This window comes from Ipomoea nil, unplaced genomic scaffold (genome assembly GCF_001879475.1).
Source record: "Ipomoea nil cultivar Tokyo-kokei standard unplaced genomic scaffold, Asagao_1.1 scaffold2791, whole genome shotgun sequence".
Taxonomy (NCBI): Eukaryota; Viridiplantae; Streptophyta; class Magnoliopsida; order Solanales; family Convolvulaceae; genus Ipomoea; species Ipomoea nil.
The window spans coordinates 816863-841322 of record NW_017619219.1 but is presented as its reverse complement, the minus strand read 5'-3'; the positions used below and the strand labels follow the sequence as shown (position 1 = coordinate 841322).

At 39.0% G+C, this 24460-nt stretch overlaps 1 protein-coding gene across 1 annotated transcript; it reads right to left on the bottom strand.

Annotated features, from left to right (window-relative positions):
* Positions 1-5066: 5066 nt before the first annotated feature.
* LOC109157592 (protein FAR-RED IMPAIRED RESPONSE 1-like) lies at positions 5067-8526 on the bottom strand. Its single transcript, XM_019305447.1, has 6 exons — positions 8469-8526; positions 8083-8166; positions 7013-7611; positions 6540-6640; positions 5862-6174; positions 5067-5768 (listed from the first exon to the last, which is right to left on the bottom strand). The coding sequence occupies exons 1-6, from the start codon at positions 8524-8526 to the stop codon at positions 5067-5069; spliced, it is 1857 nt and encodes a 618-aa protein (XP_019160992.1).
* Positions 8527-24460: the final 15934 nt, after the last annotated feature.

Here is a 24460-nt window from a genome sequence, read left to right as displayed (position 1 = left end):
AACAAAAAACAATCTGTCCGTGATATTGGTTTTGGAGCCCTGTTGGACCTTCAATTGTGTGCAAATGAGTCACAATTAGTCCAGTATTTGATAGCAACTTTGAGGTTTTCAAACACATTTCAAGTTGGAGAACGACAAGCTCACAGTTGATGAAGAAGACGTTGAGTACACTCTTGCATTCCAAGAGGAGAAAAGAAGGTTTGAGGCCCCAAAATATGATGAACAGGGACACGGAATACAGGCTCTCTTGAAAGCTGGAGGGAAAGGTGGAATATTAAGCTTGGTTCCCCAATCACTACCCAGATGGGAGATGTCATAGTTCAAAGGGGAGATTCTGGAGATGACTTTAAGAGAGACTTCATGGTCTTGACTGTTTCGTGCATGATGAGGGGATTTCAGACACGCTACTGCAACAACAGAATCCTCAACTCCTTGATTAATGTTGATGAGATAAAGGAGTACAACTGGTGTGGCTACACCTACAACTCTCTGATCAAGTCCATCGAGCAGTACAGGAAGAAAAGTAATAGCTTCTTTACTGGACCAATGACATTCATATTGGTAAGGTCTAGCTCCACTTATGAATCTTATGATATTCAGATTGTAAATTATATGTGTTAGATTATGAATTTTCTTCTATGTGATTATGAATTTTTCTCTATGTGATTAAGAATTTTCCTCTATATGATTATGAATTTTCCTTTATGTCATTATGCATCTTCCTCTATGTGATTATGAATTTAGAGTATGTACTTATGAATCTTATGTGTTAGATTTTATGAGAATTATATGTGTCATATTATGAATTTCCTTTATGTGCTTATGAATTTCCTTTATGTGCTTATGAATTTTCCTGTATGTGATTATGAATTTACAGTATGTACTTATGAATTTTATGCTATTTAGATTTTGTGAGAATTGTATTTGTCAGGTTATGAATTTTCCTTTATTTGATTATGAATGTTCCTTTATGTAATTATGAATTTTCCTTGTTGTCATTATGAATGTTCTTTTAATATTATGCAATAATGAATCTCATAATAGAAAGTTCATAATTGCATAACATAAAATCCATAATACGATAGTTGAATATAATGTTCATATGATTATGAATTTTCTATTATGATATTATGAATTTCTGTAGTGTAATTATGAATTTTTGTGATTATAACTTTTTATTTTACCTTTTTCTTCAACATTGTAGCTATTCTACTTTGATCGGGTCCAATTCAAAGGAATGAGCGTTCAAAAGAACATATCCAAGCATTACTGCATGGACAAATAAACTTGCACGGCAAAGGGTTTCCGCTGAGAAAAGGTCGGGCGGATATGGTAAAGGGAAAGTTATCCCTCGTATTGCAAAGCCTACTGCTGATTGTATCGCTTCTACTTCCGCCCAACCAGTCCCAACCATCTCTGTGCCGCCATCTAGTGTTTGATAGGGTCACACGGGTTCTACAACGCCTTGCTGCTGATGTCTTGGAATTCGGTGAGGCTATGGCTGAAGTTGGCAAACAAAACGCCCCAGTGGATGTTATGAAGGCTGCATTTTCTGGGATTTCCACCATGATTGGCGTTGCAAGCACGATAGAAAGACCACCATCTCCAAACCTCTTCTCAACTTGACGACATCTTCTTTGGCCAAGAGTCTTTCACAAAGGCTGTTGATGCCTTGGTTGAAGCCTTCCAAAAGACCAATCGGCAAATGGAGATTGACCCTCCCTCATTTGATTTAGGGATTTCTTATACCCCGGCACCATTGGTTGATGAACCACGTGAGCAAAGTGCAATGGATGACGATGAATTGGATGCCCTTGTTGAGAACATTGTGAAAGACACTCCTGGTGCTGCTGATGCTGCTACACTCTCTACTACTCCTACCGCTATCCCTGCTACAACCCCTGCTGCTACGCATGGTGCTACGGCTGTTTCTTCCCCTGCTGCTTTCCCTGCTCCTACACATGTTCCTACCACTGCTGCTACCCCTACTGCTTCATCTTCTGAAACATATACTGCTACCCCTGCTACATCAAGTTCTGAAAGACGAGAAATAACTCCATTGATCAAGGTTCCATTCGCCAGAGATGTCCCTGATGCTGCTAATACTTCTACGCCTGCTGCTACACTACCTGCTACCCTCGACGATATTGATAGGTAAACTAATTAGAATATGAAATTGTGTTATGAACTTTCTGATATTATATTATGACTTTTCTTCTGAAATATTATTAATTTTCACATATGAGATTATGAGTTTTCTATTATGAGTATTAAATTACAGTTTTGATATTATGAACTTTCTGATATGCAATTATGTATTTTCTATTCTGTATTTATGAATTTTCTGTACTGCAGTTATGAACTTTCTGACCTGAAATTGTGCAACTATGATGATATTAACTAGCTTCGTGTGTTTACAGTGCATTTCTGGACAGTGAATCTGATGTCGAGGATGTCACCAAGCGAAAGAGACCAGTCCGGAAATACAAAAAACATCCCGTTAAACTTGAGGTCACCTTTTTGGACAAAGAATGTGCCATTTGACCATAATGCCAGTGTGACCGAGAGGGCCGTATCAAACTACGCCTTCATGGATGCTTCTACGGATCATCCAGTGGAGTATGTTTGACTCTAACCATTTAGAAAACTTTTTATTTTCATGAATATTTCACATTTATAACCATATGTTAATTTATTTACCTATTTATCAAAATTTTTTGTTCATGTAGTGAAACTCTGTTTATCTTGATGATTTCTCAATGACAAGAGGAGATTTCCACACCCTCCGCAGCGGTGAAATTTTTAACACATTCATAGATGTATGGGTGTTGAGGCTTACACTCCTCAACACAAAACGGGCGTTGGGGAAGCCAAAATGCATCTATTTTAGCACGTTGGTACATGTAAGCTAATAACAACAATTTTTACTCTGCTCACTTCTGAATTTCATGTTAAACCATTCTGTATTTTATGTCATGTAAATATGTATTTTCTGTTTGTGATTATGAATTTTCTATTGTGAGTTTATAAAGATACATTTTTGATATTATGAACTTTCTGATGTGAGATTATGTATTTTCTGTGTGAGATTATGAATTTTCCCATATGGCATTATGAATTTTCTATTTGTGAGTTATGAAATTACAACTTTGATATTATGAATTTTCTGTTCTGTGGTTATGTATTTTCTTTGTAATATTATGGATTTTAAGTATTTTCTGTGTGTGATTATGAATTTTCTCATATCATATTATGAATTTTCTATTGTGAGTTTATGAAGTTACATTTTTGATATTATGAACTTTCTAACGTGAGATTATGAATTTTCCCATATGGCATTATGAATTTTCTATTGTGAGTTATGAAATTACAACTTTGATATTATGAATTTTCTGTTTTGTTGTTATGTATTTTCTTTGTAATATTATGGATTTTATGTTATGATATCATGAATTACGTATGACTGCCATTACATATTGCACAACTTATCATTGATACGTATTTTTTTCCCCTTAGCTTCAACTCGACCCATCTGAACAGTGGATGAAGAATCTTCCGCTTCAAAAGCGGAAGGATAATTTCAATGAGCGATTACAGTATGAGATTTCAAAATTTGAAAATCTTGATGTCAATGATGCTGATTTGGTAATTTATAATTACCCACCTTCAACATTTATTCATTAATTACATATTTCTTCTCTATTCTAACTACTTCTTCTTTTGATGTTAGCTATTTTTCCCCGTGCTTCGACACGAACACTACTTTGTTGTCTGCATCAACACCATCTCAAAAAAGTGTTGAAATCATTGACAACAAGATGTTGCCTAAGGGTGTTACTGAAGCTGACAAGTATGAAGATTGCCCAAATCTACTGGTAACTTAACCTTAAACTTGACCTTTCAAACGTTTGTTATACATTTCATGTGAATCATTATCACACTAGTTTCATTTTTGTCCAGATGAATGCTTTGAAAGAGTACTTGACTGCAGAAAAATCCCCCCTACTCCGTAAGATACAAAACCTTCCTGTATCATACTTGGCCATTCCTTGGAAGGAGCTTGACAATGTCATTGATTGTGGCATATATGTCATGCGACACATGGAGTCCTACAAGGGGAATGTTCAAGATTGGGACAGTGGATTCAAGATAGGCACCCATGTAAATGTAAGAGTATAAGATATATTAATTTCAACTTAGATTTGTTTTTTTTTTTTTTGTTTTTTAACATCTTTTTTTTTTTTTGAAGGCTGACTTCATTTGGGAGCTTAGAGCTAAATACGCATCAAACATTATCACATGGGGTAGGAACACTGAAAGATTGCGAGTTATGAAGGCAGCCAAGGATCTTTCAAAAAAGAAATGAAACTATACCGCTTTTTGGTGTTTGAATATGTTGTGAACATGAAGCAAATCTTGACTGTTGGTACCCTAGATTGTGAATCTCTCATTTTGTAATGTGCACAGATATTTTGCACCTATGAATATACAATCTATTGCTCTTAGTTCAGATAACATGTGGATCATGTAGAGTTTATGAATTTTCAACTACCATATTATGAATTTTCTATTATGCAACTATGAACTTTCTTTTATGAGATTATGAATGTATACGTGTTAGCTATAACTGAAATTCATTATTACATAACATTAAAATAACATTCATAATGACAACAAAGAAAATTCATAATCACATAAAGTAACATTCATAATCAAATAAAGGAAAATTCATAATCTGAGACATAATTCTCATAAAATCTTAATAGCATAAAATTCATAAGCACATACTCTAAATTCATAATCACATATAGGAAAATTCATAATCACATAAAGGAAAATTCATAATCAGATAAAGGAAGATTCATAATCTGAGACATAAAATTCATAAGAACATACTGTAAATTCATAATCACATAGAGGAAAATTCATAAACTGGTAAAGGAAAGTTCATAAACTGGTAAATGAAAGTTCATAAACTGGTAAAGGAAAATTCATAATTTGACACATAATTCTCATCCTATATCTAAAAATCATAAAATTCATAAGTACATACTGTTAACACGATCTCAATCTATAGCTACATCGTGGTCTACATTCTTATTAAAATGAACAAATTGTGAACCCCCGGTGCTTGGATGTACAAGATATCCATCACGAGCAATCTCTGAAATATTTTCCAAGACCAATGATTGGACAGAGCCCTTTGTAATTGAAGCAAGCTTGTTTGCAGCACTCTTTCTTCCCCTTGCTGCATTGTACTTCTTCTCAATAACACTACTACTCCTTTTATTTCTCACACCTTTACCCCTCCGGCTTGAGGGGTCTTGGACAATACCACTTGACGAAGACACAGCACCCTCCTCAGTGTTCACATCCCCAATCTCAGCTTCAATGTTTTTCCTTGCATTCTCAACGGCTTCATCACAGAATTGTCTAGCAACACTGTTATCTTGGCTAGAAACAATAAGCCTTTGAAATTTCCTACTAATCTCAACAGCCCAAATTGAAGAAGGGACACCACCATTATAAAACACAGATGCAATGTCCACGTTTCTACCCTCAACAACCTTTTTAGTCCATCTTTTTAGAATGTATTTATCGGGAATACTGGAAACACAGTGCACATGAAGTATACGTAAGCAGTGACAGCAAAGTATTCCCAATTCTGAAAACAGCTTGCAACTACAGCATATATCCAAATTGATTGCCTTAAAGGTTACTTCATGCCTTATGATATCTATGTCTGGTCGCCACACGTGATACTTGCACTTACAACCATCGTTCAACACCATTTCTTGATAACAAGAGCTACCTTTCATAAATTGTTCCTCGAACAAAAAATAAATCTCAATTGTATAAACCTCTCTAGCATGTGAAAGGAGTTTCACATGATCCATCATCATGGCGGGTACTCCTTGAGAACACCGGAAATCCTCGCCATTTTCCTTACTTCTCCATTCAGATATAACACTCACAAAGGATGAATAAAAATCACATAAACCAGCAGTCTTGGACAGCCTCCTAGAAATTGCATGATTTGTGCTTTCACTCCTTTGCGAAGATAAAATACCCCCGGAGAAATAATCCTTGTTGAACGCTGGACACCACTTCTCCCTACAGTCATAAAGCTTCTCTAGCCATGTATTCTTATGACAACTATATTTTGTAACCATCCTGAAAAGGTTAAAACACATGTTTATTACTCATATTCTGAAAATTCATAATCTCATATTAGAAAGTTCATAATCATATAACAGAAAATACATAATGACATAACAGAAAATACATAATTGTATACTGTGAATTCATTATCTCATATTACAAAGTTCATAATCATATAACACAAAATACATAATGACATAACAGAAAATACATAATGACATAACATAAAATCCAGAATTGTATAACTGTGAATTCATAATCTCATATTAAAAAATTCATAAATCATATAACAGAAAATACATAATGACATAACAGAAAATCCATAATGACATAACAGAAAATTCAGAATTATATAATGTAAATTCATAATAACATACCTTGTCCAGTAAACCTCAAATTCAGCTTCAGTCTCGGTGTATTTCAACACACAATTGAACATATCCAGAAAATCCTTATGATTCCTCAACGCCTTGATATGCTTCTTCGAATTCTCACCAATATGCCATATGCAAAGACGGTGGCGTGATGTAGGAAACACCATGGAAATGCCAGCAGCCATAGCTGAACATTGATCCGTCATGATAGTCTGTGGACACTTGCCATCCATGGATCTTAAAAACACTCTAAACAACCACGCAAATGACTCTATCCTCTCATTCATCAAAAAACCACAACCAAACATTACATTCATGCAATGATGGTTCATCCCTACAAAAGGACCACAAATCATATCATATTTGTTAGTGCGGTATGTTGTATCATGCACTAACAGATCACCAAACACCTCATAATCCCTTCTCATTTGACCATCCCTCCAAAAAAAACTACACAATCTTCCATCCAAATCAACTTCGAAATCAAAAAAGAAATCAGCCTCATTAGATTGCCTCCTCCTGAATATCTCAATCAAAGAATTGGAATCAGATCCATCCAAACACTTCAAACTCACAGAAGCCATCGAATTATAAGCATCGCGGTTGGTAAAGCCAACCAATGGAGAACCCCCTGACTGATGTTTCAAAAACCTCATACCATCCGCCAATGCAACACCACTACTCTTCATGTCTTTTAAATATTCAAGCTGATTGTTTCCCACTCTTCTATGCGACCGAAGCAGATGACTCTTGCCAAATGAACATAACTCGTGATTGTGCTCTTTCAAGTGTTTTGTAACTGTCCACATCCCATCACCCCCCACATCAAATTGAACAAATGCACCACATCCAGTCCTCATATCAATCTTTGAATAAAGCTTAACACCACTGTTTGGTTTCTGCTTATACCCAGCCTTAACACAGAAGAACCTCTTCATCTGAATTGACTTAGTAGATGCCTTATAACGTTGTTGGCCTTTCCTCACACTAAAACCAACTCTGTATGCATATCCATTATATAACTCAAAAGCTTCGTCAACATTTCTTACTACAACACCCACCAAGTCTTCATCAACTGCAATTGCAACAAAAATATAACCACACCTATACCAACTACTAAAATATGAATGTGGATTTCACCTATAATGAATATAATATGCTACACTATAGAATTCATAATCTCATGTGAGAACATTCATAATCACAAAGAATAAAATTCATAACATCATATAAGAAAGTTCATAACAAAGACCGGGTATCAATAACATTTGTGACATTATGAGCATTCAAAGTTGCATAGATACTCATGGCATGAAATGCATAAACTCATAACATAAAATTCATAACCTCATATGGAAAATTCATAATCTCATATAGAAAATTCATAATAACATAACGGAAAATTCATAACCTCAAAACTGTAAATTCATAACGTGAACAAATTATTAATACCAATCACAACATTCAATTTGCATATAATCACCATGAATCAGTACCTACACCTACCAGAAACAACATTCATGATACACCAACTAATAAAAAGAACCTGGACTTGAAGACGAGCTATCAATGTCAATGTTTAACTCTGCTTGATCATTGCTTATTGAATCACCAACACAATCTTCATTCACTGAGTATATGCAAGCAGTGTAACATACCAGTTAATATGTTATGGACATAGTACTATTACATTATGAATATTCATATCACATGCATGAACAGAGTATCAAAATTCATAACTCTGTAACAGAAAATACATAATTGCATTATGTAAAATTCATAACAGAAACATGGAACTAATACACATTTACGACCATTATGAACATTCAAACTGCATAGATACTGAAAAAATACCAATAAAAATAACTAAATCTTCAACAATCCATGATCTCATAAATCAAACGAAATCAAACGCATAAAATCGAACGCAACCTGGAATCGCAGAAATCATATCGGTTGAATCTTCTCCTCGAACCGTCGTCTCCTCCATCGCGAATAGGAAAGAATCGCGAATGTCGGATCACAATTGCCTTCAGAGATTTGCGAATAGGAAAGAATCAAACGCAAAGAGTTGTCTGATCATAACTGCCTTCCTAACGCCGTTAATAGAACAATGTTTTTTTTTTTTTTTTTTTTTTTTTTTTTTTTTTTTTAAAAACGACGCCAAAAACGACGTCGTTTGGAAGCGTGTTCACCAAGCATGGTGAGCACGTTTCCACGGCATAATTTGCGCCCAACTATTAACCAGGCCGGTTAAGATCGGTCAGGTATATAAATATTATATAGGACTGAGGTCCACTATACGGGCAGTTGAATGGGCTGAGAACCATCCTAACTGTTAACTAGGCTGGTAGAGACCGGTCAGGTATATAAAGATTATATATAGGACTGAAGGTCCACATGGGCCTCGGTGATATGACCCACCGACCTGGACGCGCCAGGCGGTGTGTAGGGCCAACAAGCCGAGGAAGGCTATGGATCCACCAACCTGAGCAATCAGGCGGTGTGTAGGGCTACGGCTGGCTGCGATCCACCGAGTGATGGGACCTCGGTATGTAGGGCCGTAGTCTCCGAGGATCTTCGCCCATCGACTGAGTTTAGCTCAGCGGTGTGTCGGGCTTGATCCGCTACGGTCCACCGATTGTGCGCATCAACGGTGTGTAGGGTCGTAAGTCCCCCCTTGTAAAGGGGATCGCGGTCCACCGACTGGGCGCGTCAGCGGTGTGTTGGATCGTGATCCGATGTTGAGTTCGTCAGCGGTTCTCAAAGGGTTGGTTGCGATCAACTCCCCTCGTACCACGGTACTGAGGTAGGGTGCTGCGGGGTCGTGTTAATGCTACAAGCATTAACCCTCAAGTTCGGGGCATGCGATTGGTCTCGTGGTGCCATCAACGATTTTGTGAATTGAATGATGATTGAATAATCATGTGTTTGAATTGAAAAGTGAACTGTGACCTTAGATGCGTATCCCTTATGATGTTATCTCTACTTAACTGTTTATCATTGTTTGATGTGCTTATCCCTACTTGCTGAGTCTATTCCTGATTTTAAAACTAGATTCTCCTAAGTATATATCTTCCTGCTTCAAAATGGTTTTCCTATATATATATATATATACCTATATTTTATTTCAACGCGTTGGAGTGGGTTACCAGCATCTCTCGCTGAATAGATATATTTGGTTTTCAGGCACAGATGAGTAGATCCCAGAGTGCGCTAGAGATCCGAGGCGTAGAGTAGCTAGTTCCCTTTCGGCCTGCGTGCCATGATTATGTATTGACATTATTTGAGGATTTTAGTTAGATAGCTTGTGCACCTGAGTTCTCTAGCTCAGGTGTGGCATAGCACCCCATACTCTTATGCTTGATTTTGGGATTTAATGAGAAATTACCGTTATTATATAAGTTTCAAAAGTTTAAAAATTTCGGGGTGTTACACTATGAGACATTTCACTATATATTGTTATAGAATAAAGTGAATGAAACCTTTTTTTTTTTTTTTTTTTTCCAAATACTGCTACTTGTTTCCACCCGTGACATTCCCTGGAGTCACGATTTCTTCGTCAACATAGTCTTCATTGCCTTATCAATCTTTCGTCAAGGGTTAGCCACAGAGGTGCCTTGCTCATATAATCTTCCATCTCCTTTCAGCAAGAAAAGATGGTTGAGGTTGAGGTTGGACTTTAATTAGAATGATTCTGTTTTACTTAGAATACTTGATAAAGCTATGAAGAGTTTCTCTATCAAATAATTAAGAAGTAATTCAATCAATCAGCTAGCAATCCCATTATTCTAAGCAAGGGATCATTCTTTAATAGACGTTGTGCGCCAACTTGAAATTTAAAATTTCCCATTGTCACTTAGCAAATGGTAACCATCCAAAAACTACCAAAATCCCCAAAAATTTGCTGCCAAATCCTTGATTTGCGTTGCCATGAACCATATGATAAAGATCGTTTCTGTATCAGTGTATAAACACACTTATGTTCAGAAATATCTCTCTACATATTACCATTTTGTCCTCTTTATAGACCAGTAGGTGTCAGACAACATAACATGTGTCTAGCCGTTTTTTTATATCTTTCCTCCTATAGTATGAACTCTTTTCGAGGTTGATATATTTCTTTTAGCTTAAAAAAACATAGACTGGTCTTCTTAACACGTGGTATGTAGTGGAAATACACGTGTTTAATCTTGTAGGATTCTAAGATTCTTGTCGACGTTGTCGTCCATCTTCTTCCGACACAGATCCTTCCAATTCGTTTCTACTTCAATTTCAGCTAGTCTTTTTTTACTGATCTTCTTCTGGTAGAATTTGAAAAAAGGTTGTGATTCACAACAAAAGTAGTTGAGGGGCCTACTAACGCTAATACAATTGGCTAGTATCAATAAAATCGACAAAAAATTATTCCTAAACATTAATCTATTAAAACCACAATTTTCTCCAAATTTCTTTAATATATATGTATTCTAAATTTTAAAAATTTTAATATCACATCAATTTTATTTTTAATTTTAATTAAATCTTGAAAAAAAATATAATGAGAATGATAAATATTGATAGTTAGTATTTTATTATATAATACTCTCTCGGTCCCATTTTATGTGTCCTACTTACTATTCATTGGTCAAACCAACTCTTTCTTCTCTGTTTATTTTCTTTTGTATTATTTACTTATTTTTAAATTTGATTTTGTTTTTGTGTTTAATAGTACTTTTAATGTAGTTTCAAAATATATAGATTTTGTATAAAAATACTAAACTTAATATTATGAAAAATTGAATTAAAAATGACTTCAGTCAAATCTCGTTAACCGAACCAGACACATATAAGGGGACAGAAGGAGTATAAAATTAAATAAATCGGACACTACTTATTTCAATATCTAGTCTAGCTATGCCCATGAGCAAATAGAAGAGCTCGCGTGCGCGCGCACACACACACACATATAAGGGCACACTCAGGTGAGAACGGAAGCCTAGGAGAGAACTAAAATCCAATCACAGCTGTCCACGTGTCTAGATTCAAAGAATCAGCTGTAATTTTAGAAAACATCGCAGTGACATTTTCGTAAATAACTCAAACTTTTGTGCAAGTAAAATGTGTTATAAGTGTAAGTAATTGGTACAAATTTGCAGGTAAAAATTGCAAGTAAAATCACTTACAAGTGCAAGTAATTTACCTTGTTAACATTCGTGCACCTAATGATAACGTTTGGTGCAACTAATGATAACATTTTGTGCATTTCATATTGATGCTCAGTGTACATTTTACTTGCACTTGTAATACATTTTACTTGCACTTGGGTGAACTATATGAAACTATTACTTGCACTTGGATGTTCAATTATTTACGTAAATGTCATCGCGTTTCTGATTCGTTAGATCTGGACACGTGGATGGTTGTGAGTGGTTATGATTTCTCTCCTGGGCTAGGCGTTCTCACTTGAAAGGTCTCATATATACATACATATGCAGCCGCGCCTTCCCTTGCATTTGCTTGAAAAATGCACCAATACTGTTAACAAAATGCACCAATAGTGTTAGGGAAATGCATAACAGTGAAATGCAAAAATATACCAAAAATGCACAACATACCCAAAAAAAATGCACCATATAACTCCCCACCCCTAAGGCCAACTCCAACCGCACGCCATTTTGGCCACCAACACCAAAATGGCGCCCAATTTGGCACCGGATTTTTCTCCAATGAGGCGCCATTTTGGCGTGAAGCTACAGTGCACCGCCATATTTGGCGCTGCGCTGTAGCTAATTTACGCCAAAATGGTGTAAGTCATTGCATTCCACTTTTGCCCCTGGTCTTTTTTATTAATTCCTTTTGTATCATTATTTTATTTTTATGAATTTACATATTTTATTAAATACATAAACATAAAATTCGAATAATTAAAAATAAATTATACCATTTGAAAGATCTCATCAAGACGATTAAAATAAGCCTAATATTATATATATATATATATATATATATATATATATATATATTAATTAAAAATTAAAGTACATAAAACATAATTTTCATAATAGTAAACTAAAATACATTTGAAATTAAACAAAATATACGTAGAATTAATGGTCTCCTAGACCACCCCGTCGATATGTTTGCTTGTTGAGCATACATGAAAACGATATGTTAATTTTGAAAATTAAATGTAATAATTGTTATATGTTATATTATTGTGGAATAAAAATAGCATTTGCATTAAAATTAAATTTTATAATAACTAAATTAAAGTAAAAAATTAAAGTTTTAATTTATGAGAAAACAAATTATTTTAGTGTAGAAATAGAATTTGGTGTAATGGGTTGGAGATGAATAAAATTTGGTGTAAGAATATGCTGAGAATATTCCTTTTAGTGTAAAATTTGGTGTAATGGTTTGGAGATGGCCTAATGGTGCATTTCCAAACACTGTGTGGTGCTTTTATTCATTCGTAATGGTGCATTTTTGGTGATGCGTATCTAATGATGCATGTTTTTTATTGTGTATTTCCGAACATTGATAGTGCATATTTGTATAACTATTGGTGCGGCCGCACCTGAACTCGAATATATATATATATATATATATATATATATATATATATATATATATATATATATATATATATATGTATGTATGTATATATATGTATGTGTGTGTGTATATATATATATATGTGTGTGTGTGTGTGTGTGTGTGTGTGTGAAAGCTCATATGCGGTCATGTTGTTAGGTACAGCTATGTGGCTTATATGTATCGTCCAATCATTTTAATCTTACCGCAGCGGCACATCGTCTGAAATTCGGAAGTTTTATTTCGCAGTTGGTAGGTGGGGGTGTTTTTGTAATTATATTGGCTGGTTACGTGCATGTATATAAGTCGTTTTTTTTTCTTTCTAATTTTCAGCGCTGAGAGAGATTGCAATTGGGAGAAGATCACGATCGCGATCGCATCGCAATTGGGGGGAGATCACCGTCGCAATTAGGAAGAGATATCTATCGTGATTGCAATTGGAGAATATCGGGATTGTGCGATGGAGCCTGATATGTTTGATTTTTTTATGTTTCTAGTTTTAATTTGTCGTTATTATTGTGTGTTTGTTCTGTTTTGGATGTTTATCTCGTGTTTTTATCTGGTTTGGCAGTTTTCTGGTGGTGAAATCATTTTCATGGCGGCATTGGCTGTTGGTGTTGACTATGTTGCTTTGTGATTATTGTGAAATATTTGTATGAGTGTGGTGCATATTTCTTTGTTGGTGTGCTTGGTAGTTATAAGATTTTATGCATGTGTCTGGTGCATGTAGGTAGTCTTATTGGTGTGTTATTGGATAACTTGTGGTGCATTATTAGATAACTTGTGGTGTGTAGTTGTTAATTTGGACTCTGTTGGTGGTGTTTTCGATAAAGATAATTCCATCGGTGTTGGTGTAGAAGGCTGTGGTGGTGGTTGCGATGAAGACAATTCCACCTATGTTGGTGTATAAGGCAGTGGTAGTGGTTGCGATGAAGATTATTCCACCGATGTTGGTGTAGAAGGCAGTGTATGTGATTTGGAAATTTCTCCTTGGTTGACTAAGTATTGGCGCCCAGTTTGTGCTGACAGTTTGAAGCCTCTTGTTGGGCAACAGTTTGATTCCTTGGATGGTGCTATTGTTTTTTATAAACAATATGCTGGGACTGTTGGTTTTGATTGTAGGCATAACACAACTTGGAAGAGTAGGGATGGTGTTGTTGTGGAGAAGCATGTAGTATGTAGTCGTGAGGGGTTTAAGTAGAGTACTTCTAGTACTCAATCTATGCATGGGGATGATGCTAAAACTACTGTGATGAAGAGACGGAGGGTACGGTGACAAATAGGGTTGGGTGTAAGGCTAAGATGGTGTATAAGCTTAAGTCTAATGGTTTGTATGCTGTGCATATTTTAGAGGAACGCCATACCCATTTGATGTGTTCAATTATTGCTAGGCAATTTTTAAAGGTGAATCGTTGTCTTGATGCTAACCACCAAATGTTTATTGCGAGTTGTGTTTGGACAAATATTGTCTATGTTCGGTCCTATAGGTTGTTTAAGGAGATTATTGGTGAGAATTATAATCTTGGTGCTATAGGCAATGTTGAAAAAGACGCTAGGCGACCAATTTATTACTATGTATTTTTTTTTTTTAAATTCACCAATGCAATATGCACGCGGCACAAAGAAAAATTCCCTAAATAAATTAATTAAAAGTTAAAACAATGTATGGTTCTCAATGCCTACCGCCCTCCCCGACTCCCCATGCGGCATCTCTCACAATCCCATTAAACCCATTAATTAAAACAATCTCTGGTTCAAACTTCATCATTCTCCCCATTCCCCTAGCTATTAGATCTAACCTTCAAGCTTCCAAGGCTTTCAAGATTCAACCTTCAACCATTTTCTCAACACAACCTTCAAGTCTTTCAAGCTGTCAACCTTCCCAGCATTTACCAATCTCGGAGGCGGAGGCTAAGGCGATCGGCAGAGGATGAAGCGGAGGCAACTGGCAGAGGATGAAGCGGAGGCGACCCGCAGAGGGGCGTGGCTGGCATCGACGTGGGGCAGACTGCTTTGGCGCATATCCAGATCTAAGATGCTAACTCCTATCAATCGCGAAAACAAAAACAAAACAAAAAAATCCTTGAGACGGTTTGGCCTGTCTAGGCGGCGCCTAGACCGGCTAGGCAGCCGGCCGCAGAGGAGGCCGATTCCGGCCTTCCTCGACGCGGCTGGGCACCGCCTAGGCGCGATTTTTGCAACATTGGCTATATGTGACACCCCAAAATCCAAATCCAATTAAGGGATTAATTGAGTAATTAATCCTATTTCAATTTGTAATTTAATTCCTTAAATTCCTGAAATTTAATAGTTGGGGACTAGTAATTGACTAGTCAACCCCAAAGTCAAAGTTGTACCTTGAGCTTTGTAGGGAGTTCCCTTGTTCCTTACACTTCCTTATGTTAGTAAGGGTATTCTTGACCTTTCACTTGTTGTTGGTAATGTAACCTAAACCTAGTAAGACCACTTTCATTCTCTCCTTACACTTTTCTAAAAATCTAGCTCCACCCTCTCTTTAAAAGGTGAGTAGCTTTTCCTCCAAGCCAAGTTGGAACCTTGCCAAAACTTCAAGAGTTGCTTCCAAGATTCAACCTTTCTTATATTTGGGCATCTAGGAGGGTAAGATCTAAGTTCATCTTGTGTTTTTGGTTATATCTAAGGTGTCTTTTATTAAAGCTAGGATGTTTATGATCTTTTGATTTGTTCTTAAAGTGGGTTTGGAAAGTGAGCCTTGTGAGGAGCTTGTTGAGGTGTCAAGTGAAGTCTTTAGTCTACAAGAGGTAACCATGCTCTACGAAATCTATTTTGCTAACTTATGTGAATATTTCTTGGATTCTACATGTGTTTTGCTATGAAATGTGAGTGTTTATGCATTGTCTTGTGAAAATGCATATCTAGAGCTTGTGTTTAGGGTTCTTGTATGCCATTGCTTGGCTATTCCTTTGATTCAAGTCATTTTGTTGTATTGGGTGAGATTTGGCATGTTTTGGACTTGAATTTGAGCTTGGAGTTGGAAATCCCCGAAGGGATTCTTTTGGTACAGGACGTGTACCCGCGGACGGAACAGCGGGCGGGGCACCACCCGTCGCCCCACCCACGGGGTACAAGGCCTCGTGGGAGATGTTCCCGCGGGCGCAACCACGGGCGGGGCACCACCCGTGGGTCCACCTGCGGGGAACATTTTGTGGTGTATGATGGGGATTTGTTCGCCGTGATTCTTTTGACTCGGTATTTGATCTTTTGACTTCCCGATGTTCTTTTGTGGAACTATTTGAGTGTCTTCTTGATGTTTCGTATGTCTATAACTATATGGTAGGAATCCATGTAGGTTTTGGTGTCTTGAATCGTGCTAACTGTTCAACATTGTGATTCGTTGAACCGTGATGGGTCTTGTGTGTTCTTCAGAACTATGTTTGGTTTATCTGTTTGATAAGCATGCGAGTTCGGTGTTTAAATGCTAGCATGTGGGTTGTTTGTACCTTCCTATTGGTTGATGATAACTTGTGTTATTCATTGTTGTTGTTGTTGGACTGTGATCCATTCCTTGATTGAGTATGGTTTCATATCTTCGTTGTGATCCGTTGATTGATTCATGTTGTGGTGTGATGTGTGTGTGGCTTTACCTGGATTGCACGATTAGTGGTATGGGACACTAGTCACCAAGGTATTGCAGTGGTCCTCGTGGTGGCCATGACGTGATTATGGAGTTGTGACCTTTGTGTAAGGTTCACGTGATTCTTGGGTGGCATGTGTTGTCGTGTGTGTGTACGGTATCCTCGTGTACTATGAAATTGGTGGTCTTGTTGGTGGCATGTTGGTGGGGAACGACGGTCCCAGGAGGGAAAAGGTTGGACTAAGAAGTACAGGGGTCCTGGAGGTAATGGTTGGAAAGATGATACAAGGTTAGGGGTAGCCATAAGATTGGAACCGGGCATAAGGAAGGCATATCAACTCGTGATGGGTGATGTCACGAGGGCTTGTGTAGCCGTGGTTATGAGTTCTCTTTCTTGTGACGTGTGTAGTCACAAGGGCATGTGTTGCCATTAGTCTTGTCTTTATCCTTTTGAATTGTTGTTGTCTTTGTGGTTTGGGATGTGTTCCCGTATCCTTTTTGAGAGTGTTGAGTATTGTGTTGACTACTGATCTTGGTTTTGTACTTATATACTTATGTATTCCGTTTCGAAAATGGCTTTACATACTTATATCTTATCTATGTATGATATTTCACATGTATTGGTGGGTTACCAGCATTATTCGCTGACCGGGCGTCGTCCCATGTTTTATTGTGTTCTTTCAGGTGATTTCTAGGCGAGTGCGCAGTTTAGTGCCTGTTAGCATAGCTTCTCCCGTTTGTTTTATGGCCTGTGTGCCGCTTTAGTTATAGACTTTGGAGACTTTTGGATAGTTGCAAACAATGCAGATTTTGCCATAGCGTTCATATTTGTTAGTGAACGTGGCATAACACCCCATGACTTGGATTAACGTTTATCCAGTTACATTTTAGTCTTCCGTTGTGCTTGTTGTTTAGTTGTGTCATCTGCATGTTTAAGGTTTTTAATTAGCCTGTTTTTAGGGGTTGTTACAGTTGGTATCAGAGCCTAGGTTTGAGCCTAGGAAATAGTTAAGTCTAGACTTTTTAAGTGGTTAAGTGTGGTTTGAGACCTTTAAGCGACCTTAAGAATATAAGTGTTAGGCTTAGGACTCTAGGTTGCGCGGTGAGTTGAGTGTTGCTTTCTGTTCTTTGCTTGTTTGTTATTTTTTGGTAACCGTGTTGTTGTTGTAGAAGTTTGCGATGCCTCCTCGTCCCCGAGCTCGCACCCCGGATACCCCGACGAACGAGCAGCTTGCTCAGAATCTCCACCAGCTGACGCAGACGATGCAGATGCTCAGTGAAGCCTTGCTGAACAACAACCACACTGTGCCACCTCCTCAACCTGCTGGGCACCGCGATATGGGTCGCTTGGTGTCGGGACATAGGCCATCCACCTTCACGGGCGAGGAAGACCCGGTGGTTTTGGAAGAATGGATGAGGGTGTTCGACAAGATCTTCGCGGATGTAGGGTGTCCCGATGAGAGAAGGGTAGAACTGGCAACGTTCTACTTCTGCCAGGAAGCTGATCTGTGGTGGGTCCATGAGGGTCCGGCCTTTCTTGAAGAGCCTGAGTTTAGATGGTCCGCGCTTAAGGATAGGATGCGCGAGAGGTTCTACCCAGCGCATGTGCGAGCCGCCATGTTTGATGAGTTCCTTCACCTGCAGCAAGGATCCTTGCTTGTGGTCGAGTACCATAAGAAGTTCTTGGAGTTGGCGCGCTTTGCTAGGATGCTTGTGCCTACGGAGCTTGCTAAGGTTGAGAGATTCGTTGCCGGTTTGAATTGTGAGGCACGAAAAGCGTTGACGGTGAGTAGGCCAAGTTCCATTAAGGATGCGTATCTAAGTGACGCGGATCTGTATCGCGTTCCGCAGCTTCAGAAAGGATCTTATGAGCTTGCTAGGAAGAGCGTTGAGAGTGGAGGTTCTTCCACCTTCAAGAAGCCCCGACCGAGTTTTCAAGCCAAGAACGTGTCATCCTCGTCTCAAGGACCTAACCGGATGGAGCTAAGGGATCAAGCTAAGTTTTTTCCATACCGAAGATGTTGGAAGGTGCACGCGGGCCAAGATTGTCATGGCCAAGTGCTCCGGTGTTTCCGATGTGGAGATCGTGGTCACAAAGTCGCGGAGTGTCCTCAGCAAGTCGGTCAGAGAGCGTTGCCGCCACCCCCGAGAGCCAGAGGAGCCCAGGGAGGTAGTTCGGGTCATGGAGCAATTGGGGCTAGGGCACCAGGGAGAGTCTTCGTGATGGCGCGTTCGCAGGCAGAGTCCGAGGGTTTGGTGGAGGAGGAGCTGGCAGGTAAACCTTTCCTAGCCTATCCTTGTTTTTCGCGAGTATCGTGTTCTTTGTTGTCTTGAGTGTTACCTTGTGTTTCGTTGTTGTCTATATGAGTTACTTGAAAATCCTTGGCATGCTTTTCTTTGGTAATGATTTTCTTGGAGTTAAGTGTAAGCTCTTCTTGTTAAGTGACTTCCTTAGTTTTGCAAATGAGTTTCGTTGTGAAGTTGGCTATCCATATTTGGAATGAGTTGTACTTGGGTTAATCCTACAATCCTTATATTCGGTCATCCTTGTAGCTATCCTTTTTGGAATCCTTTAAAATTTTCCCAAGTATTCTTTGAAAATTGAAATTAGTAAATCCATACCAAAAATCCTTCCTTGAGTAGCTTAAAAGCCAAGCCAAAATGTTTAATTGTAATCCTTGAGTTTCAAACTCAAGCTTATTCTTTACTAACCCAACCTTTAAACCACTTGAGCTAATTATCTTCCTTAGAACCTACTCAATTTTAATTCCATTTAAAACATTACTTCACCTTTATCCAAAATCCCCAAATTAAATCATCTTTTTCCCCAATTTTTCCCACAATCCCTAACCTCCCAATTTCTTCCCTTCTTCTTCTCCCTACCCGTGACCCACCGTGAGACCACCCCCACCCGTTGCCCACCGCCAGCCCGTCGCACCACCACCGACGCAGCAGCCTGTCGCCGCCGCTGTAGGCCGCCTGTCGGAGTCCCGTCGTCGCGCTGCTTCATCGCCGAGAAGCCGAGCGAGAGAGAGGGAGCAGCGAGAGAGTGAGAGAGAACTGCGAGAATGAAGAGGAAAATTGTGGGCACCTTTTGTTGAGCTTTGGGTCATCTCCTACCATGCCTAGAAGGTCAAGCTTAGCCAGAAAAGCGGAATGGGTGGGATGGCCATTACCTCGTTCTTGAAGGTAAAGCTTTTGATCCAGAATGTTTTCCTAATTCCTTGTTGGATATGCTTAGATTTCAAGGTTTGTTGGATGGGCTTCTCGCTATAAGGGCCGAGACTTACCCGAGTTTGGTTAAGGAATTTTATCGTCACATGGTTGTGACCAAGGAAGGTGATAAGCTTGAGATCACTTCTAAAGTGAGAGGTGTGAAGGTTGTGTTATCTGAAAAGAGGCTGGCTCAGCTTTTGAGTTTGACTGCTTCCAGAGTTGCTCAGTACTGTGGTCATTCTTGGATTAGTACGGATACCATGGGGTACCGGGACTATTTAAGTTATCTGTTGGGCCGTACGAGTGGTTTCACTCAAGCTTCAAGGCCGGAGAAAAAGTGGTTGTCTGTGGAACAGAGGATCTTGGTTATGTTGGTATCGGATTGTTTGTTACCTAATAACAACAAAAACAGTTTGTTGGGAAAGTTGGAGTGCACCTTTGCCTTTTGCCTCAAGAATATGGTTAAGTTCAACTTGCCCGCCTTGATGTTGCAGCATATGGTCTTCTGTCGGGATCACAACCGGAAAAGCCTACCGTATGGGATGGTGTTGAGCTGGATTTTGGTTAGAAAAGGTGTAAGTGTGGATGGTTGTCTTTCGAAGGCCGTGGGAAAGATGGTGTTGGATGCCACCAATCTTCGGAGTTGTAATCTGTTTCAGCTAGATGATGGTGACTACATCACGCTTGAAGAAATGGCAAGGAAAGCACCTGAAGAGAGGGCAGAGTTGACAGCCGAGCTTGGGATCCATGCCGGGAAGTTGAGCCTCGCAATCCAGAGTTTGGGCGGTGACGAAGAAGTTGAGGAAGAAATAGGCCAAGAAGAAGAGGTGGAAGCACCGGAAGCTGCCGCAGCTGAAGAAAGTGATTCGGATAAGCTCGTTATATATTTGGATCTTTCCTCCCAATCTTCCCTCGTGCGCACACTTTCCTAAAGACAAATAAATCCATGTAAGTTTATTTATCTTAATTTTTCTTGAATATATATGAATTTTGATATAAAAAAATTATACTAATTTTTAAATTTTTGCAAGAGCAAGTTGCATTGCAATGGGAGATATTAACACAAAATAGAGAAGGAGTAGATGAAAGTGAATTGTACTCTGATGAAGTTGGTGGGCATGATAAGAAAAGAAGAGTTTATGGGCTTGGCTCATATGGTACCTTCATTTGTGGTCCAATAAATGCTAACACATCAGACAATATAACATTATCCTCGCAGTTATCAGACAATGCAAATTCTACAAAGATGCAAGATGAGATTGAGAATTTGAAAGCTTCTATGATTCTTATGCAACAAGGATTTAATACTCTTGAGAATAAGAGAGCTGGTACTTCATCATCACCCTCATCACAACAGAATTCAACTTGATATTGATTTTTCTTTTATGGATTACTATATTGTTGTTTAGACATGAATGTCGTATTAAGTACAACATTTAATTTTTTGAACTATAAAGTAATATCACTTTTATATTACAAATTATATTGTATTTTAGTTTGCATATTAACATTTTAAATACAAACATTAGAATTTTAACAAAATAATAATAATTATCAAAATATTTAAATAATAATAATTTGGCTGAGTCGTGACGAAATATGATTTTAGCGATGGAATAACCATTGTTATTATGGGGACGAAATTGGTGACGAAAATATTATTGTTGCCCAAAACGTGACGAAATCACGACAGCGATTAGTTTCGTTATTTTTTTACGACGGAATTTTATGATGGAATCACTACGGAAATTTATTTCGTCATTTTCTTATGACGAAATTTTGCGTCGTAAGGCAAAATTTACAACGGAAAAGTTAGCGATGGAATCGCGACGAAAATTTGTTCCGTCATTTTTTAATGACGAAATTTTATAACGGAATGCAAATTTGCAATGGAAAAGGTTAGCGACGAAATCGCGGCAATAATTATTTCCGTCGTTCTAATTCACGACAAAATTGTGCAACGGAAAATGAGTTTCGCGACGGAATATTTTTTCACACGATGATGACAGAAAGAAACATTTCCGTTGCCAAAACCGTGACGGACTCACGACGGAGTGATTTCCGTCGCCTACTTTGCGACGGAACATTCCGTCACCATTTTCCGTCGCCACCTCTCGCGACAGATTATTTCCGTCGTGAAATGAAATACGACAAGCCTTGACACTACGGAATGGATTCTGTCGCGAAAATGTTAAATTCCGTCACAAAACGTGATTTTCAACGGAATTTTGTGTTTTCGCGACGGAATTTTTCCGTCGTGAATCGTAATTTTTCTTGTAGTGATAGTGAGGAAAACCGAAGACGGAAAGAAGCTCACACCAAGAGGGAGCATGATGCTATGGCGCATGAGGAGCGCGTTGTCGCCTTGCTTCGCCAGCAGAACAACATGACCGCAGAAGGCTTCACGTTTATGAAGGCGCAGTTCGTCGCAGTGCACCAGAGGCTAGACCAGTTTAAAGCCAGTTCGAGCCACAGAGACAAAGACGAAGACGAAGACGAAGAGGAGTCTGAGGAAGCCGAGGAGTAGGAGAGTGAGGAGTTCTAGATTGTGTTGTGGTAATCCCGTTCGCCTTTTCCTTGTTGTGTTTGCTTCTTAGCCGTTGTTAGTTGGTGGTAGTTTGTTGCTTGCCTTGTGTGCTTGCTTGCTTAGCTTGTTGCCTTGTTGTTTAGCTAGCTTAGTAGTTGGTGTTTGGAGTTAGTTGTCTAGTTCTTAGTTGTTGTCTAGAAGTTGATGTTGTGATGAGGCTAGAGTGCGTGATGTTCAATCTATCCGTTTGTTAAACTCTTGCCAATCCTTGATTTGTTATGCCTTCATTCTTGTTATGAAACTCTTGTGAAATATTTTGAGTTTTGACCAAAAGAGCTTGTTCTTGAACCTCTTGTCACAATGTTGTTCCATTTCACCGTTTGCTTTTAATTCGTCGTACCCAAGCTTCGGGGACGAAGCTTCTTTGAAGGGGGAGAGGATGTGACACCCCAAAATCCAAATCCATTTAATGGATTAATTGAGTAATTAATCCTATTTCAATTTGTAATTTAATTCCTTAAATTCCTGAAATTTAATAGTTGGGGACTAGTAATTGACTAGTCAACCCCAAAGTCAAAGTTGTACCTTGAGCTTTGTAGGGAGTTCCCTTGTTCCTTACACTTCCTTATGTTAGTAAGGGTATTCTTGACCTTTCACTTGTTGTTGGTAATGTAACCTAAACCTAGTAAGACCACTTTCATTCTCTCCTTACACTTTTCTAAAAATCTAGCTCCACCCTCTCTCTAAAAGGTGAGTAGTGATGGGGTGAGAATCCCGGCCCAAGAAAAGAGGGCCCAAAGAGGAAAGACCAGAGAGAAGGATGGGCTGACACAAGGCGGGCCTGGAGAGTGCGTGGGCCGAGTCCAGGAGTCGGCCCAGGCCCAAATGGAAGGCCCAGGCCAGGGCTATGAAGGACGACCCAAACTGAGCATGGGCCAGAGACGAGGAGTCGGTCCGGGCCCAACCCAGGGAAAGACTCAGTGCAGAGAGCCGTTGAGGGAGCCTCCGAAGAAGTTAAGACGAGGAGCCGTTGAGGCATTAAAGGCCGGACTCGGTCCGCCGGTTACAAGCTAGAAAGAGCCGTTGGTAGACCCCGTAACGTCACTCAACGGCTCGGCACCTTGAAAGCAGCCTTGAAGTCGGCCATTATGGGCCTTTAAGTCAGTGAGGGAGGGGCCACTATAAAAGGGCTCCTCCACCCTTGTAAGGGGAAAGAAGGGAACCCAGAAAGGGAAGACAAAGTATTATTAGCATCGCATTTCATTGAAATTCAGACTTTCTGTGAAAGGTGTATCCTCCAGCTGAAAGGTTGTGTTGGACCTCCTTGGGCCCGAAAACCCAAAAACCATCAAGTAGCTTTTCCTCCAAGCCAAGTTGGAACCTTGCCAAAACTTCAAGAGTTGCTTCCAAGATTCAACCTTTCTTATATTTGGGCATCTAGGAGGGTAAGATCTAAGTTCATCTTGTGTTTTTTGTTTTATCTAAGGTGTCTTTTCTTAAAGCTAGGATCTTTATGATCTTTTGGTCTGTTCTTGAAGTGGGTTTGGAAAGTGAGCCTTGTGAGGAGCTTGTTGAGGTGTAAAGTGAAGTCTTTAGTCTACAAGAGGTAACCCATGCTCTACGACATCTATTTTGCTTACTTAAGTGAATATTTCTTGGATTCTACATGTGTTTTGCTATGAAATGTGAGTGTTTATGCATTGTTTTGTGAAAATGCATATCTAGAACTTGTGTTTAGGGTTCTTGATTCAAGTCATTTTGTTGTATTTGGTGAGATTTGGCATGTTTTGCACTTGAATTTGAGCTTTGAGTTGGAAATCCCCGAAGGGATTGTTTTGGTACAGGACATGTACCCGCGGGCGGAACGGCGGGCGGGGCACCACCCGTCGCCCCACCCGCGGGGTACAAGGCCTCGTGGGAGATGTTCCCGCGGGCGGAACCACGGGTGGGGCACCACCCGTGGGTCCACCTGCGGGGAACATGTTGTGGTGT

What these genes read in the sequence shown, in the direction of transcription:
- LOC109157592 (XM_019305447.1), bottom strand. Translation starts at nt 8,526, where the DNA reads ATGGAGGAGACGACGGTTCGAGGAGAAGATTCAACCGATATGATTTCT. An exon ending in ATTTCTTTTTTGATTTCGAA is followed by an intron (nt 6,641 to 7,012) that starts GTTGATTTGGAT and finishes AATTCGAAGAAG; the next exon opens with CATATCAAGGCGTTGAGGAA. An exon ending in TCCTTTCACATGCTAGAGAG is followed by an intron (nt 5,769 to 5,861) that starts GTTTATACAATT and finishes GATGGTTGTAAG; the next exon opens with TGCAAGTATCACGTGTGGCG.